General features: G+C 37.6%; 1 protein-coding gene across 3 annotated transcripts in view; it reads left to right on the top strand.

Annotated features, from left to right (window-relative positions):
* The window catches only part of NRXN3 (neurexin 3), a 1,437,186-nt gene that overhangs the window by 551,114 nt on the left and 867,099 nt on the right, over positions 1-18,973 (top strand). For 2 of the 3 annotated variants that reach the window (XM_025042053.1, XM_006925492.1), the window contains one exon: positions 5,748-5,774. The exons of the other annotated variant lie outside the window; for it this stretch is intronic. In XM_025042053.1, coding sequence (XP_024897821.1) covers positions 5,748-5,774 — 27 coding nt within the window. The remainder of the gene's footprint in view (positions 1-5,747; positions 5,775-18,973) is intronic. 3 annotated transcript variants of the gene reach the window in all.

Here is an 18,973-nt window from a genome sequence, read left to right on the forward strand (position 1 = left end):
TTGTTTTTTAAATTAAATTATTTGTTTTCTAAGTTTCCTTTCTTGGTTTTTTGGAACTGTTTAGCTTTGTGTAAAACACGCTACTTTGGTCCATCTTTTGATCAATCACATTCTCATTAAGTCCAACTCCTTGGTCACCACTCAAAACAGTCAAAGACGAGGTCAGGGATAGGGCAGGAAATGGAGCCCAGATGGAAGGATGGGGTTGGCAAGAAGTAAGCTGTGAGAGTAGAAGGAGAAATGCATTGTTTTTAGCTCCACAAATGACAATGGTGAATTCTGGTGGCCTCGATGACACTGGTATCTCCTTACACTTTCTTCTAATGGGGAGCACAAGTCAAATTATTTCTTTTGTCCCATTGGAGAAATAATTCTATAACTCTGGAGTCTCTGACATGTGGAAGGAGAATGTGGCTGATATGTACTTCCGTTTTCCCTCCTGACATTTTTATCCATCATTCAGAAGTCCTTTCTATAAAGATTTTATGTCACACTGTTACTCTTCAGTTACTCTGATCTCCTCATATAATACATATACATTTTTTCTTAGTATTGAAAAATTATGTAATACCAAACCTGTAGCTTTATTGGGAGAGGATCTGTTCTTCTACTATATTACCTATAACAGATACTTTGGAAATACCCCTGCTTATGGCCTCACATTCTCTCCTGCTTCTATCTTCCTGACCGGATTGTAATTGATCTTCTATGGAGAATGGTGGCCTCTTGGTTTATGGAAGGAAAGAACCAGCATTCTATTTTCTGCTGTCAGTGGCCTGTGTTGACAGGATTAGTCATATAAATGAGTCCAGACTTTCTAAGCCTATAGATTCCTTTGGGTATGAAGAATATGTCTGGATATAGAGATCCTTTATAAAAATTTCTGTGGAATGATTTGTCAGAGGCATTGAGAAGACATGATAGACAAATATATTAGATGCAAGACCACATAAAACCCTAGACGGCCTGATGGGAAGGTGGGGTTTTGAATTCATACCAGTCTTATCTACTGTCAGGTTAACTGGTCACATTTGGAAAATGCCTATGCTACAATCTTCAATCTCTAGGAAACAGAAGACTGTTTTGAGCAGTGGCTTGTTTAGTTATGTCTTCTTTTCCTTCCAATTTGCAGCTTTTACAACACCGTGCCCTTTTTCTTGTCCACCAACTTCGATTTCTGTTGTCAGAGTGTCTCTTGGTTTTTCTTTTGTTTGTATACATATGTGTTTGGTTATTTTAGGTTTTGTTTTTTCTCTTTTGCTGAATCTTTGTTGTGTCCTTGAGTTTCTAGTCCTCCCCATCATCAGCCATGGTAAATCAAAAGATGGTATTCAACCCTTCAAAGGCCCAAAGCCTGCGGCCCGCATAGCAAACAGCCTTGAGAACAGAGCGTACTGAGCAGCCTGCAGGGACTGGCATGCCCCTGTCCCTCTCCCCTTCCCCTTCCCGCACCGTCCTCTCCACCTTCAACAAACCAACAAAAGAGAATATTACCTAAAACCAACAACCAGTAGTGGATTGTCTACTTCTCTGAAAAACAGCAGAAGAAATACAAAACAAATATTAAAAACAGCAACAACACACAAACAAACAAACAAACCCAAACAATACCTCTTAATAGCTGACAGAAAAAGAAGATGGAGACAATTTTTACCTCTGCTTCTATTTCAAAGAGAGAGCCATAGATTAAGGATGATTCAGCCCTGTAGTGTTATGGGGAAATGCACACTGTTTCTAAACAGATAGCTTTTTTTTTTTTAAAGATGTTGTTTTGTAAAGATTATAAAGCCAACTATAATGAGTCTCACATCTTAGAAAGAAGAATGGGGGTAGGGGGAGTAGATAAAAGGGGATGAGGAAAGAGATGGGCTGGCTCTCTTTCTTACACACACACACACACACACACACTCACTCACTCACTCACTCTCACTCACTCATAGATCCCATGTGCATTCCTAGAAGCATTATTTTTCTATTTTAAACTCTCACTAAAATCTGGGAGATGTGCTTTTCAGAAAGACTTTGCTTTTGCCTCTTGGTTTCTTTTGATGCACAATCAAGCCTAAATCCTCCTACGTTCAGACATGTTACTCATAAGAGAGTTCACCCTTCCCTAGAGAGTACTGTGCTTCTCCCGAAACAACTGTTTTTTCCCTGAAGGGTATGGCTCACCACAATGACTGGTTTGGATTTATTTAACTTTCTTTCAAACCTGACGTGGAAAACTGACCTTCAATTCTTTGTACTCGAGTATACACAACTCTTCATATTCAGGCTTCGTTTGAAGGTTCTCCTTCTACCCCCTCCCCAAAATGTACCCCTTTGTGAATGTTTTCTTGCTCCTTGTCATGGGTTCATATTTCCCTTTTATTGGTTATAGAAAAAGACATCTTCAAGCAGAGTTTGTGTCCACATGCATTTCCCCAAAAACTAATTGCAAATGATCACTTTGTTTCCTCCTTTTAAATCATGTCTTTTTTCTAGTGCAGGCTCAAATGATATTCTGACTTATTTCAAATTGGTCCCACGTATAAGCTCATGCTATAAAAGTCCAGTATACGTTTCTCTGATGTAATGTATCTCCTTCAAGTCAAGGAGACTGGGCTTTTCCAAGGGCCTTGTTTTCTGAAGACAGCCAGCTGTGGTAACAGCAGGCACGAGAAGTATCCTGCAATACACAGCACATTTAAAAAGGTCGTTTGCTATTGATCAATCATTTTTTGATCTCTTCGAATTAAAAGATATAATAATATTATTACGGTGTATTTCAAGATTTAAAAAAACTTTGTCTTATTTGAATTTTACAATAACTTTGTGAAATAAATCAAGAAAACATTTTTATGCTTGGTTTTACAGATGTAAGACAAAGAAAGACATATTTAACGTTTCAAAGCTCACATAAAAAGTTGGCAGGAGAGTTGGGGCTAGAATCCCTGTCTCTAAACTGCTAGGTCAGCATAGGTTATCTGTTACCACCACAGATCAATACCATGAGTCAATGATGTGACAGTCTTAATGACTTCTCACTTCTTTCCTAATGATCCCATTTTAACATGCATAGAGGGAAGCTCCTCGTTTCTTAGTGCCTGGCTTGAATTGAGCCAAACTAAGAAAAAGTCAGTGACATTGGCGTAGCTTCCTTTGTGGCCCTGTACAGCCCTCAGCAGAGTGCTCAGAACCCTTCTTGAATGACGGAGGCTCCCAGGGAGTGTCATGCATTTTAGTTAATTGCACTCAAATTCTCCAGATGTTCTCTTTCAGGGGACTTGCTGACTACAGTTTACTCTCTGCATCATTGAAGACACATTTCATCTCTTCCATGCTCAACCCCAAACTCATCAATATGGAAAATAATTATTTCTCCTCATTTACTAACATAAAAAACTAAATTAAACAAAATGAGCCACATACACACATATACCCCACAAACACCATACCAAGGCCAAGACAGAGAGACAGTGTTGGCTGCTACTGAAGAAAAATCTAAAGGAAATTGCCTTCTCAAGCTAATTTCCCAGATTCATTTTTTATTAAAAAATATATCCTTACTGTCCAGACTACCCTCTCTGAACCTAAGAGGTAGAGGGACTGAGGTAGCTTTTTCTCCTCAAACTATTTATTCTTTAAGTAAAGTAACAAAATAATCCTTCACTTCTTGACTTAAAATTCTTAAATTCTCCAAGTCTTCACATTGGTTTAAAGACACCATTCAGTTTAAGGAACTATTTGGGTGAACCCGGAGGACGAGGTAGTCTAAAAATAAAGTGCTCAGCTACACAGAAACTGAAGGAGAAAACCAGTCCTTGTTTACAAATCTTGGGTTTGTTGCTTTAGGCCTCCCTCCCTCTCGCTTTCCCTCTCGTTAGCCCGCCCGTCCATACCCCTGCTTCCCTGCTCCCTTTAATGCATCAGGAAGGGGCGTTTCTTCGGCTTTGGGTGATGGTCAGTGCAACCAGTAGCTGAAGCCTCACCTCTCTCTCCCTACCCGCCCTCCCCCTTCCCAGGTCTCACCAGGGGCATGGCCTCCTCTGCCTGATGATCGTACCAGTTGCTCCAGGGCTGTTTGCTCCCACTTTTCTGTTGCGGTTGACGACACATGACAAACCTAACCGCACGAAACCAAACCCAGATTTTTCTCAAGAGATGTTCTTCTGAGGAACGCATAAGCTTCCCGCCTTCTTCCTCAGAATGGTTGGGTGTTATCAATTGCTCCTGTCTGGATTTCACGTCATTTCATTCTGCCCTGTCCTTTGCCACTGGTTCCTTTTTAACTTAAAATAGTTTACTTTTGAAATGGTGGCATGACCCTCGACAAGTCCTCCAAAACTTTTAAGTCAGCTTTCGGCAGGAGAAGAGCACAGTTTCTGACTATTTTTTTTTTTTCTGTAACTTTCTTCCTTTCCTTTATCATTTTACTTCTACCTTTTAATACTGACTTTTTAAATTCTTATTAGAATTCCTACCATCATAAACTCAACTTAAGTTCAAGTGGGTGGCTTTGTAAAAAGTAACCTAAGACATTTCTGTACCCATTCTGCCCCCAATTCCCTACTAATGCCTATTGATTCTTCCGAAGACCTTTTACGTTGTGTGTCCATGACCATAAACAGATATTAACAAATGGATACTCTGATTTCTGGCACAGAATATCGTGTCTGGTTACCAGTACTGGAAAATTACCCACCCTTTCCTCCCTCTTTTTCATATGCACAAAAATAGAAACAAAGAATTTTTTCTCCTCAAGATGCAGAATCACAGAGTGACATAGGTAGGGTATCAAAGGGGCCCAAGGCCTCCTCCCCATGCACCTGTCTCGCCTTCTCCTTAAATGCTGTAGGCACTTGATTTAGCCTGAGCATTTGGGCAGGAAGACGGAGATGGGCTTCATGAGTGGGTTGGTCTGGGAGCCTTTGAAACAATAGCAGAGAACACAACAATTGTGATAACATTCAACTCCTTTTACCCTACACCCCCATCCCACCTCTCTAAAATCTGGGATGGGTGTTTGTGCGGTTAGCTGTTTGCAAGTGGCCATTTTATGACAGGAAATGACCAGGTGGTGTTAACCCTTTCCTTACCTCTAAGGATGATGGCAAGTCTGCCTACGCAAATTTCTCTAGCATTTGGGGCCCGACCTAAGAAGAGGGTGGAGGGAGTTTGTTTTTAGAAAAAGAGAAAGGGTTAAATACTGCACTGAGAAGCTTCATGGAGATTTTTAATAACGATATGAAGTGTCAGACTGGTGATATATCTTTAGAATACTAATACAAAAATTGCGTTAACACTACTTTTAAAGGTAAATTTTAAGAAAATCAATTGTAGGAGGAAGTAGAATATAACTTGTATTTGGTGGGGAAATTTTTGAGTCATTTTTCAAGTTTAACAAAATTAATGTTTCAAAGTCCAGGTTTAAAATAGTTTATATAAACGAATAGATTTTTTTTTTGAAAAAAAAAAGAAGCATACTTGGTGTCTATTGTGGATATATATGTATACCAGTATATATCTCTATACATATGTGTATATATATGTGTGTGTGTGTATATATATATGTATCCAACTTTACTAAATAATATACTGTACATATACACCCACCCTTAAACTTGTGCATACTGTATATATATATAAAATGGCCACATTTCTTGCGTGTGTCTGTCCCCGGAAGGGTGGACTGATTGTTTTTGGATGTCTGCAGCTGTTACCTTGAAGGATGCAATTTCATCTTTCATTTATTTTTCCCCATCTAGACTGTATCAGGATAAACTGTAACTCCAGTAAGTTTTCCCTCAAGTTTCATTTTGTTCTTTAAAAAAGCAAAGAAAACTGACTTTATTTTGTTTACTGTTTTATGAGCTGTTTTTGATTTGAATTATTTTATTTTTTTGACTATGGATTTGGGGAGACTGGGGTTGACAAGATGAAGGGCTGGGGTGATGGGAAAGGCTTGGGGTGTGGTTTCTGAATTGGGGCAGGTCCTCTCTTCTTTCCTTGCATTTGCTCTATATGCAGAAAAAGAGGAAAGGGCACCTGGATAATGAAACAACTTGAAAATGAATTGAAATGGTAATTTGTTGTTTTGGGGTCATAACCCTGGGGTGGGGGTGGGAACACAGAAAGCCAGTAGAGCAACCAGAATGCACTTCTCCACTACCAAAAGCTTCAGAAAATAAAAGCAAAGTTCATGACCCAGAAGGTGGCTGCCAACTCTGACTGACAGTTTTTTCCTGGCATTTATCACTGTAGGTTTTTTTGCCTTCATTTGTTTGTTTGTTCTTTGTTTGTTTTTAAGAGGGTGGACATGATGATAATGTAACTTTTTAACCAAAGACTGAGATACATTCTAGCTTTTCAGAATGAAGAATTGCAGCCTATCATTTTTACTTTATCCCATTTAAATATTTTAGTTCTCGATGAAGGGTCTTAATAAGGTGGAGGCTGAATACCAATCATGTATTTCTTCCTCTGCCTCAGAAATGAACATTAACTGGAGCAGATGAGATTGGGGAATAGGAATAGAAAGGAAGGATGGGTACGAGGGAAAAAGTAAGCCTAGATCATAGAAGGAAGAAAGGAAGAAATATGCTTTGAGCCCCATAGTGTATTATATTAGTTAAGGTAATTAAATAACTAACCATATAGGATAATTAAGGTGATTGACAAACAATCCCAAAATTTCAGTGGTCAACAAAAGAAAGGTTTATTACTTGTTCAGGTGGTGTCCAATGCCATTTGGGCAGCTCTCCTGGTCAGCTTTCTCCACAGAGGTAATTCAGAAATCTAGGATTCTTTCGTGATCTGGGTCTACCACTTTGGAGAGTTTACTTCGAGCTCTACCCGTAGGGAATAAAGAAAGAGCTTGGTTGTTTATACAGTGTGTTATATTGCCTTGCCTGGAAGTGACCTACATCACTTCTGCCCCCTATTTTATTTGTTAGACATGACTCCCTCCTAAATGCAAAGGAAGCTGGAAAATGTAGTCTTTCTGTGGACCCAGGAAGAGAAAATGGGATTGGTTGAGCATCTAACACACATAAGTGTGTTTCTTTCTTGCTAGGGTCTTTCTGTAAGAACAAATGCAGAAAAGGAAGTAATACAACTTCTACATTTCATTTGTTTGATTATTCCATCAAACCTTTTACAGGCATTAGCTGGTTTAACCTTTCTTGGGAGATATGTTATCAGGGTGACAAACTGATAACTAATAAACCTAAATTTTGGCAAATGCTTCATATAAATGAACAAAAATAGAAGAAATGTACAAAATCTGTATAAACAACCACCTCCTAAAGCAGAGTGCTTGATGCTTGCTGTGGCGACACTCTCAGTTCAATTAAGCAATGTCCTCTTTTGCTGTGTTTAAACATTTCTAATTAGCCAGATATTTCTCATGTATTTAGATCATTAAAAACCTAATTGAAACATCTTTCTTCTCCAAAGATTGGAGTTTTCTCCTTCTTTAAGCAGCTTTATTGAGGTATGATTTTCATACTGCAAAAATCATCCATTATAAGCCTATAATTCAGTGATTTTTATTACATTTATAGAGTTGTTCAGATATCACCAAAATTGCATTTTAGAACATTTTCATCAGCCCTCAAATTTCCCTTATGTCCATTTGCAGTTAATCCCCTGCTTCTATCCTTAGTCTTGGACAACTATTGACTTGCTTTTGTCTCTATAAATTTGCCTGTTCTGGATATTTCATATAAATGGCATCATTATAATGTGTAGTGACTTGTGTCTGGCTTCTTAAAAAAATTTTTATTGCTTAAATGAGAAGCTTTCTAGTTTCCTCTGCATTAGTTTTCAGAAGGAACTGAGATGGAAGGGGGGCAAGAAGGTGGAAAAACCATATCCACAGTTGAATGTGGCATCTGGCTTCAGAGACTTCTTTACAGAACAGAACTGAGGGGTTATTTGATCAGCATACCCGGACTTACTTTTTGTGCTCTATCCACACTTGATCTTGCAATTAATTTCATATATTCCATCTGATCAGCCATGGAAAGTCATCATAAGACAAGTTCCAGAATTCTTTCTCCTGAAAAAAATAGTGACTCTTCTCCAGAACACAGATTCCAGCAGGTTTTCTAAACCTGACAAAAGATTTTCTATTCAGAGCTAATAAAAGCACTACTGAGAGGAAATATGTTAGCAATGATGTGTTCCCAACTTTGATCACAGTATAGAAAAAGTACAACTGGCTTTAATTCAATATTTAGGTAAGGAGCTGAGATTGGAATTTGGAAATCAATTTTGAATTCTCATGACAAACCTTTAACATACTAAGGAAGTTAATTTTGGTGAGAGCATCAGAGAAAGCATACATAGTCCCCACTGGGTGAACAGTGGTTGAGTAGAAACAAAGCAAAGTAAAACCAAACTTAAACTAATCTAAGACCATTAGTGCTGAGGTATGTAGACGTGTACCCAGGGTAATGTAGAGTCACAGAGTAAATGTGATACATTTTTAATTGTTGATTTAGAGTAAAAATTTGAAATCACAGTGATGTATTATACAGAAGAATTCAAATAAGCATAAGTTCAACCTGTTATAGAATCTCAAGTTACTTCTATAATAGATCTGCAGATCCTCTTATTCAATTTTTCATTGTGAGAGTACAAGAAATAAGATTGATTTGCAGCCTGAGTTTGAGAGGGAGAGTTTTCCTCATTCCCCTCAGCTTTGTCTCCAGCTGTCATTTTAATAGAAATCATAGGGTGTAATTGCTCAAATTTCAAAACAAAGTGGCTTTTTTTCCCTTGAAGGAACATCTTGAATTAAACTTTAACCAAGTTTGAATATAAGTTCATGAACCTTTCTCATAATCCTATTTTGGAATGACTGTCTTTAGAAAGTCAGCTAGGTAAAAGACTGAGTGGCATCATATGTTTTTCTCCTTTTCGTCAGCCATAAAATGTTGTTTGTTCAGGGAAATGGCTATTTCCAAGGGTTGTGTGACACTCTTTTTCATGGAGAGGAGAGCATGCAAACGGAGGATGGTCTTCCAGTGTAAGGAGGGCAGCAGTCTTGAGACAAAAGACTCTTCCTTGTGGCTTTGTTGGCCGGTCCTTCTCTTAGTCATCGTGGCCCGGCTCTGTGCCGAGGGTGTCCAGGAAACAGAAGCGGTTTTCTGATCAGCTTCTCTGCCTTCCTACCTTTCTTACCTTCTCTTTTCCAATTCTCTGTCTTTCTCCATAATGTCTATGATATACTTATAATTACTCATTCTAAATCTTACTACCCCTGCCTTCTAAACCCTTCAAGAGTACCACACCATACATTCTTCTCTGGCTGTTATCACCAAACATGAGTGTGCAAATCAAGGTCTTTGGTTGAACTGGAGACATTGCTGGATTCGATTCATCTGGCAGGAACATTTAGAAATATATGATAAGGAAGTTTCCAGCATAGGACTTTTAAATTGCAAAAGAGCAACAGAGTTGGCAGTCATCATGGTGACTTGAACTCCAGGGTGACCTGGAACACTACTAAAGAAAACAGGGCTGCTTCCTGGAGAATTTGTGGAGGGAGTCACCTGTTCCTATGGTTCCAGTTCCACGAAGCGGGCCTAGTACCCTAACAGGCATGCAGTGCTGAAAACAGGTATGGACTTCTTGTTGGTTTCATGTGTGTTTGCTCAAATGAAAGACTGTAAAATGGTTTGTTGTCTTTTACCTTGTCTGATTGTGATTCTGCCCTGTGATTTCCTAGCCCCTACTTTATTCTATCCCTTTCAAGCTGAGTGTAGTGTGGTTTAATTAAATATGAGCATAGCATGATCGAATATAGTGAACACATATCAATGAATGTCAATTCCCCACCTTCCCCCACACCCTCCCCCCCCGCCCCATTTTTTCCATCCTTCTCTCCTCTCAAAGGCCAATTCTTCTGTGTCTGGCCATTTTTTCAATCGTTCCAAAAAAGGGTGTATATACCACATGGGAAATTGTGGGTTTGTGTACATGTCTGATTATTTACTTTGAACTTGAAGCCTTACTAATTTATTAGTAACAAGGTTCATTTTTACTTCTTAGACATAGAGGAGAAAAGAAATAGAATACCATACAAAAATATACTGACCTTAAAACTCTCAAGTGCCACAATGTGTCAGCTTCAATAATCTTGTCCACTTCCTATAGACTGTTATCTTTGAACCATTATAGAGATGCATGATAATATAAGAGCTCTATGAAAATAACATCAAAGGGTATACTATCTCCAAATCATACCTCTGAAGGCTACTAGTATTTACTAAATAGTCCTTGTCTTGCACTTGCTTGCCTAGGGCCTGGTTTTTTTCCTTTTTGCCTTAGCTTTTCTGCCTTTAGTTTCTAAGCATACTCAATTTTCAGTGTTTTGGCAAAGTCAACATTGTGTGGGTGGTTCTTGCTTTATTTAGGCATAGCTTAATGAACTGTGGTTTATTACACTAGAATTTTGGATTTTTCTCTTTCTTTTTCTCTGTCTTCCCTTTCTATGGTACCAGAATGTGTGACTTCATCTTTAAGCACAGTTTATCTAGAAATCTCAGAGCTGAATTGTTTGGCTCATCCCTTTAACGAGAAACACAAGTCAACCAGAAATCTCCTCAAGCCAACCAGGAATGCTGACTTCTTCACTGTTGAAAGCCTTCTGGGGAGGAAATTACAGAACTGTATTTGGTATCCATTCCAAGATTTGGATAAACATTACTGGCAGCAATTTGCATCTTGGTAGAGTTTTAGTGGAGATGGAAAATCACAAAGTAACTATATTGTCTACAAACTACCCACATCACACCTGAGACTTTCTATTTACATACGAAATGATTATGCTCTACTTCATCTTTTCTCAAACCTAATTTCTAAAAGATAATACTTACTTTTCTTTCTTTTGAATGTTTTATATTTCTTATAACATATGAAACACCTCGAGCGTAAATTTATTAATAGTATAAATACTAGCCAGATTTGAGTATGATAGGATGCTTCCTAAACATTTTATATTAAACTCATCTTAATATTCAGAATGGTTTTATTTTTAAATAGTTAAATTCAACATGGAACAAAAGACAAAGTTGTAAAAATTTTCCCTCTTGCCCTAATCCTAGTCCTTAAATTCTCTTTCTCAGAGGCAACCAAAATTATATTTTTTGTATATTCTTTCAGAGATAATCTATGAGAATACAGGATATATTTATAACCATTCTCCCCCTCCTCTTTTTTCTTTCTTCTCCTTCTTGATACAATGTTAATGCATTCTTCCGAATCTTACCCTTTTTCACTTAAAATGTCTTAGGGACTGTTCCATGATAGAATATAAAGGTCTACTTTATTCTTTTTCAATGGCTACATAATATTGCATTTTATGGAGATGCCATATTTGATTAAATCATTATCCTACTGGTATATATTTAGATTTTTCTCAGCTTTTAAGTACTACTCTAAGTAAGACAGTGCTCATTTTTCTTCATCTTTACATGCATATACAGGAAAATCAGTTGGATAGTTCCCTAAAAATGGAATTACTAGGTCAACAGATAAGTACATTATAGGTATTGATAGACATTGCCAAGTTACTCCACAGCAAATCTGTACAACACTCCTCAGAGGTTGTACAGATTTGCATTTCTCCCAAGAGTATGTGAATGTTTGTTTCTCCTCACCCTTGTTAAACACATTGTATTATCAGATTTTTTATTTATTTTCTCAAAAATATCTCTTCAAAATTTTGCTGTCCCATATTCAAACGATAGCCCATTGTCACTATGTACCTTTTTCTTTCATCCCTTCAATTCTTCAAGTACAGGTAGGAACTATTGTCATTTAAAACTTCAGTGACCACTTATACCAGAAATCTTTTAATAGAAAGGTATTAAAAAACAACAACAACAACAAAAAAGAAACTACTATAGTAGCATTTTATGTCAACCCTTTTTTAGTAAACAGGGGTGTTATAGAAAAGTATCAATATATTATAGTATTTCTGTGTGATTTTCCTCCTGTATTTCTGTTTATCTATGTTGGAATCCCAGAGGCATTTAGTTCATTTAGAAAGAGCAAGAAGGACTCAAGCCAAATAGCCTGGGTCCACCTCTGTCTAACACCACTAATGACCTATGTGTGTTTGGACAATTTAATTCAACTCTCAGATTCCTCAGATGTAAATGGGCATAATTTTTGTATTTACCTCTTCAAGTAAGAACAGAACCTAGAACAGGACACATACTAAATATGTGGTGGTGGTGGTGATGATAATGATGATGGCCAATGCTATCATAATATTGCAACTGAAAGAGGATCTTTTGAGAACTGTTATTGTTCAAGAATGGATAGCTATATACTCTTAAAACCATACTTGGTAGTTTTAGATGCCTATGAACTGAGCATCCTTACTGTCTTCGGTCAGTTACTCAGGACAAAAATTAACTCTTTTCAAGACTATCACAGTTGCACTGGATTCTACATTAATAATATTACTAATAAGACTGTTGATAATACCATCTTTGGATTATGTTGGGATTTTCTTCTCCTCAGAGCGTTATGATAAACATACTGATGTTAACCTAGAACTCATAAAAATATTTTGACTTCAGGAGTCCTTCTGTGTTTGTGTTTGGGACCCTGATCTAATTTTAACAAAAACTTAGTTATGTTCTAAAATGCAAATATTATCTTTAAAATGTACAGGTCCGATTCAATGATATCACATTTGTGACTTTAATACCTTCTGATATCAATTTTATATAATCTAAAAGGGAACTACAATGAAATAAGATCAAAGAAATAAGAATTTTATGGCAAGGGTATCGATTTCTGGCTGAGAACATTACTGCCTGTTTGGTTTCCTTGGCAAATTCCTATGATGGCTTTAAAAATCATCAAGTTCTTGCAGACCATGGTGAGACTGGAGGGCTACTTCACTAAGAAGAGAAAAGAGTTGTCCTTATATTTTGATTTCAACCAGTTTGTTGAAGCATAGCATGATGAGTCAATATGTTAAGAGATTTACACCTGGACCTTTGGGTAACTAAAATTACGCATATGCTGTACAAAGGCTTGTGGCTTAGTCCTTATCAGATTCACATGTGCTTCCCAGAGAAGTAGAAAATTAATGACCGCTTAGCAGTCAGGACTACAGTACCATTCATCCCCAATTTCTGGGAATACCCTTTGAGAATAGGTTAAAAGAGAAACTAACAAGAAATTTCTCCTTCAATGGCTTTAGTTAGCTAAGGGCACTTTTTCTGTGATTTACAATGGTCTCTGGGCTCTAGGATGCACATATATCATCCTTTGGTTTGCGTCTCTATCACAGTGAGCTCCTGGAAAAGTTCACTCAGGAAGGTACTTCAGCATTCATTATTCATCTGGTTTTTAGAAAGGATAAAGGGATTGGGATTACGTACCCAAATAAATTGTAGGTGAGAAATGAGATTGAAGTATTAAATTGTAAATGAGTGTTTTTTCTCATCAAGGAAGAAGCAGAGGAAATAGCAGAGAAGTAGAAAACAGACTTAAGTTAAAAACATAAGGCCTCACAAAAGTATATAGCAAAATTAATAGAGTTACTGAATTCTAGGAAAGCCTCCTAAATAAAGAAGTAAAATTTCTCTATCTGTATATCTTAAAAATAGGCAAACACCTTATCAATTTTGGAATGATTTTTTGTGAACTATCAAGCAAAGAGGGGCAATATATAGACTCCTAGAACTATTTACCAATCACAGTTCAAGCCACTGTACTCGATCCTGTTAAATTAGTTATGCTGTTTGTAGATATATACATACAGATGGTAATATCTTATGTCAGCACAGCTTAAAATTTTTATGCTGCTATCTGCCACTCTATGATTTTCATGACCTGAAGCTACTTTAGTTATACTATATGCTTAATAAATAATTAAATAAGAATTAAGGTAATGAAATGTACCCATCCCTCTACCTTAATGTATTATTTATACGAATGCTGTTAGTAAGAAACCGGAGATACAAGCCCCAAAATTAAACTACAACTTTTTGTCTTGTTGTCATTCTAAAAGGAAGAACATTAACTAAAGAGTGAATTTATTCTCTTATCCTTAGTAAGCTAAAAGAATATATATATTACTTAATTTGTAAAATGAGGGATTTCACACAAAATGAAGATTTTCATGAGGTCTGATTTGGCCAGGTTTTGCTTGGAGTCAGAAAAATTTCATGAAGGAAGATGAATGTGTATCAGTAAGTATTATATGTTGTTACTCTACCTTGTTCTTCATTCACTTATTCCAAGAACATTTACAGAGTGGTAACTGGATTCCAGGTGTTGGCGTCAGTTTTAGGGATTTATACCTTGGATTTCCAAGGAACCGTCATAGTCTGGATACATCCCCACCCCCACCCCCCATTTTCTGTTTCTCTTATGGAAATCAGAACTCAGATGCTTTCATCTCTAAAGTCCAGGTAGAGTCTCTCATAGATTTTGTTTAGGGATGGTTCATTTCAACATTCAGTTCAACGTGATTTTTTTCCCCCCTACAACGTATGTGTATTCCTGTGTTGAGGCCCTGAACACTGTTCTACTTATCCAGTCTTTTTCCTGATTTCCTTTTTTTTTGTTTTGGCTAGCCCTGCATCACCTGACCACCTGCTTAGAACCACACAGGCTATGTTTCTGCTCTCCTTTCAACAGCTGATATTTTAGGCACTATAATTTTGAGTAAAAATGGTGTTTCTGTTTTTCTTTCTAATTTTGAAAAATTTTTTTGTACTCTGATTCATTTTATTTGTCTAATTGCCATAGTAAAATTTGCAAGGTGATGAGTTCAGTTGGTATTGGTGTTAGGCAGAGTTTATATTTTGAAAATTAGGACCACTTTATGAGTGAGGTGTAAGATGTACAAGTAACCATTTGGAAAGCTCGCATTATCAACCCAAACTCTCCATTTCTCTTTGGTGTCAAGATAAATGCATCAATGGCTATCCTTCCTTTTTATTATGACATAATTATCATATCTCACATATGTCTGTAGAGAAGTTAATTTGAATTCTAGAGCTTCAAGAATAATTAGCCACAAAGTGCAAATCTCCCTACTGATTCAGAGCATCTCAACAAAAACAGTTTTTCTCAATTTTAGAATCAATTTTGGGAAGAAAACTTAAGAGACCAGGGATGTTATTTCTAAAAGAAATGAAGTAATTTTCTGGCTGTTCTAAGTGACTAAAATCACAAAGCTTTCTAAATCAGAGAGTTTATTAGAAGTTAGAGAAATAAACCTTAAAGGGATGTACACATTTTTCTTCTAAAAAATGAAGTTGTTTCAGAGTAAATCTGATTATAGAAAATATGTCTACAAAAAAAAAAAATTATGCTGTTATTCCCAAAGCCTCGTGCCAACCCTTTGTCAGCAGCAGGGTTCCTGGTGGATACGGTAGGGCCCTATTTAGGAAATGGGAAGCAAGAGAGGGTTTCAGGGGATGGAAGCAAGAGGTGTAGTGTTTAGGAATAATAATCTGAGTGGCTGAAATTATTATACAATAGAAAAATGTTAAAAGGCGCATGTGTTCCAGAAGAGACAAAATGTAATAGAGATCACGTCCCCTGAAGCAAAGTCTTTGAATGGTTACAGGCTCTGGATCCTCCCTATAGGCCTGGCGGAGCACATTTTTAAATATCAACATATTATAAATGGGGAAACCAAGGCTGGTGGAAGCCAAGTGCATTGCATAATGTCTCAGGGTGATTAGTAGCCAGCATGAGTCTTCATAAATTTCATTTTCTGATTCTCAATCAGATGAGCGCTCTTTGTCATGATAATGTCAAGCCACGTTTAAATGATGACATAGGACATTTTTTTTTTTTCTTCAGAATTAACTTAAAAGGGGGAGGAGGGCGCTGCAAAGGTACCAAATTGGAGAAGATATTATGATCTAAACTCTTGGGTGTAGGATGAACAGCAAGATGAATACAAGGAAATTTAGTTCTGAAATCTAGGAGATGACAGAGAAATGAAATTGGTGTTGTCCGCAAGTGTGGGCAGAATGAAATCTAAAGCAATAAACAGAGGGCTACTCCTCTGATCCAGAGATAATGAAAAGTAGGAAAAGTAGAAACACTAAAGGTAGAGAAGGCCCGTTTATTTCCTATGAGTGGTTTTCCTGCAACAGTCTGCCAGGAAGCCCTTTTCTTTCCTCTCCTCCCCAGAACCTGAGGGGAAGGGACTACCCCACTGACCCAATTGAGGATGCCCACAGGAGTGAAAGGACGAGAGCAGCAGAGACAGAAGGCATGAAAGGGGCAGAAGCAGCAGATGGCAGCACCAAATGTGTGTGAGACAGGCAAAGACGAAGAGAAAGGGCACAAATAAGGATTCATAACGGAGCAGCGAAAGCCTAGTGTGTTTTATCACTGTAGAAAAATTCTGTATCTTTCCGATCTCACAGAGAAAAAGAGGACACAAAGGAAGATGAATAAAGACAATGCGATGAAGCCCCTGGACTAAGGGGTGGCTAGTGAAGGATTACTGTCTCCTTATGAGAGGAAATTGATAGTTGAGATTAAACTCACACTGTATGCTTGTCTATAGCTGAATGTTTAACTAAACTGATTTACTTATCATTATTCACAAACTCTCTTTTGATAATGGAATCGAAATAAAACTTACTGATGGTCAGAAATAGAAACATTAGGTATTGGGTGACCCTAATGATTAGGTAGGTGCCCAGGTACCTATCCATGACTGAGTTTACCCTCACCCCTAAAATCTTGGTAGAAGACAGAGGGTGAGAATATCATGATCAACATTTCAAAGGCATGAAAATTGAACACAAAGTGAAGACACTATTCCATTCTTTTCCCTCTCCAAATGTTCTCTGAACCTTCATCACAGCAAAAATGGATGCTGTTAAGTTTATATAAAGGACATTTACAACAAAATTTTGAAAATCTTTGCTGTTATAGAAAGTACATCGCTTTCACAGATGACTAATAATTATAGTAAAAATAATAGCAAAGATGGATTGGTTTTTGCATGCGAGGACCTGAGATGAGCAGTTTATTTGCATGATTCGTTTAATGTTCACCACAATCTTATAAGGTAGGCGTTCTTATCCTCATTTTAGAAATGAGGCTTAGTGATGTGAATGCTTTGTTCAGCCTCAGATTCAGTTTGTTTGATTCCAAAGCACCTGGTCCTCACCACAGCACGTCACCTTTTCGGCTCAAATGCTGAAGAGTCGATGCCCCAACGAATGTGGTCCACCACTGCAGGTCATGCTGATGGTCCCAATGGAAGACACTACTTCTAGTCACTAATAAATCCTATTTCTTCAGGTTGTCTTTCTGTAACCTTGACCTTTCCAGAGTGAGGCTTCCTCAGCTCAGCTCTATAAGCATATTAGTGTCCCATTCTTGTTCAAAACTAGTCTCTAAGGCACTGTTTAATTCTATGACTGAAAGGTACTTGGCATTTAGGAATGCCAAGGATGAATTAGGGATTATCATACAGGCACGGAGATGACTGCTAAGAAGAGGGTTGTGTTAGAATGTCATAACTGATCATTGCTGAGTCACCCGCTACATGCCCAATGCCTCGTTGGCCTTCTTTTGGTAGTATTGGTGTTCTCAGTTTCTCAGTCTTTTGTCTCTTTCCATTATATTCTAGTGCTCTAGTCTTGGCAAACAGGTTGTCGTTACCCCAATTTCTCAGTCTCTCTCATACCTCTGTTCCTGTGTCTGTACTTTAGGTCATGCCTTATATACCCTTCCTTTCTGTATCTGCCTAGCCAACTGCTGCTCATCTTTCATGACAGCTCAGGGGTCACCACTCATGCAAAGCCTTTCCTTCTATCCCAGGCAGATCTAGGTTTGTTCACCTTGCAAGTCCCTTAGCATTTTGAATGTACATCTTTCAGAACTCTTATTCCAATTGTATAGCTCTACTGACTTACATATGTATCTCCTGAACCAATCTCTGGACTGACTCCTCACAGCTGAGAAAATGTCTATTCATCATTGTATCTTCCCACGTTAATGCACATTTACTGAATTAATTAATAATTATAAATTTAGTGACTTGAAACTTTGGGCCATAGGAGATGGATGAATACACATTTCTTAGTAGGAGGAAAATTATTCCATATTTACGAAGAGGGAAATGTCAGCAGATCAGATGAAAATACCACAGATTACCACAGATAATAAGGACATTTGTCTGATTCTGAAAGAGAAATGTTTTTAGAAATCCTTACTAAATACTACTATGTTAGAAGACTAACATTTAATATGAGGAAATGTGATTTCAAAGCAATCTGAACCTTCTTTTGCCTAAATTGGTGGTTCAAAGAGACATTTAAGACACACATTCCTTGTGTGCGATAATGTTCTGTACGTGTCAGTTTTATGTAGGTGTTCTGTCTAGCCCATCCTAGATAGAAATCTGTACTCATTCCCGCATTATTTTCATAGGTTTCAGTACACTTCAAATTGGTCATAAAGAGTGTGAGGAAGATGACTCAGAGCAGAAAAACAAAGCAAAAACAACAGCACAAGGGGCAGCATTACCTGGTGGAAGGAACAGAACTTTTCGGTTCAGTTAAATCTGTTCTGCTTATTAGCGCTTGGTCCTGAGGCGATTTCTCTGTGCCACTGTTATTATTAGTAATAGCTATACCATTATTTAATGAAGAAGAAAAATGTCTGAACAGCCTAGCTCCCAACCACGATTTCCGTCCCAGCATTTAAACAGACACCAAAACCTTGCGTCTCGCAGCTTGAATTGCTCATTGATCATTTGAACTTGGAACAGTAGAAATATCAGTTTCCCCAGGCCTCCTGGGTACTCGTCTAACCTTTCTGATTTGTCAAAGCAAATCGCTTCTTTTGTACAATGTTTCATAGGAAACAGGACAGGGATCGGTGTTTGAAGAAGCTGAGTGTACCCAAGATAACTTCTAGGGTTTTAATGGAGGAGTTTTTTTGGCAGCCAGTTTAGAATCTTGTGTGAAATGAA

This window comes from Pteropus alecto, unplaced genomic scaffold (assembly GCF_000325575.1).
Source record: "Pteropus alecto unplaced genomic scaffold, ASM32557v1 scaffold8, whole genome shotgun sequence".
In the NCBI taxonomy this organism is placed as follows: Eukaryota; Metazoa; Chordata; class Mammalia; order Chiroptera; family Pteropodidae; genus Pteropus; species Pteropus alecto.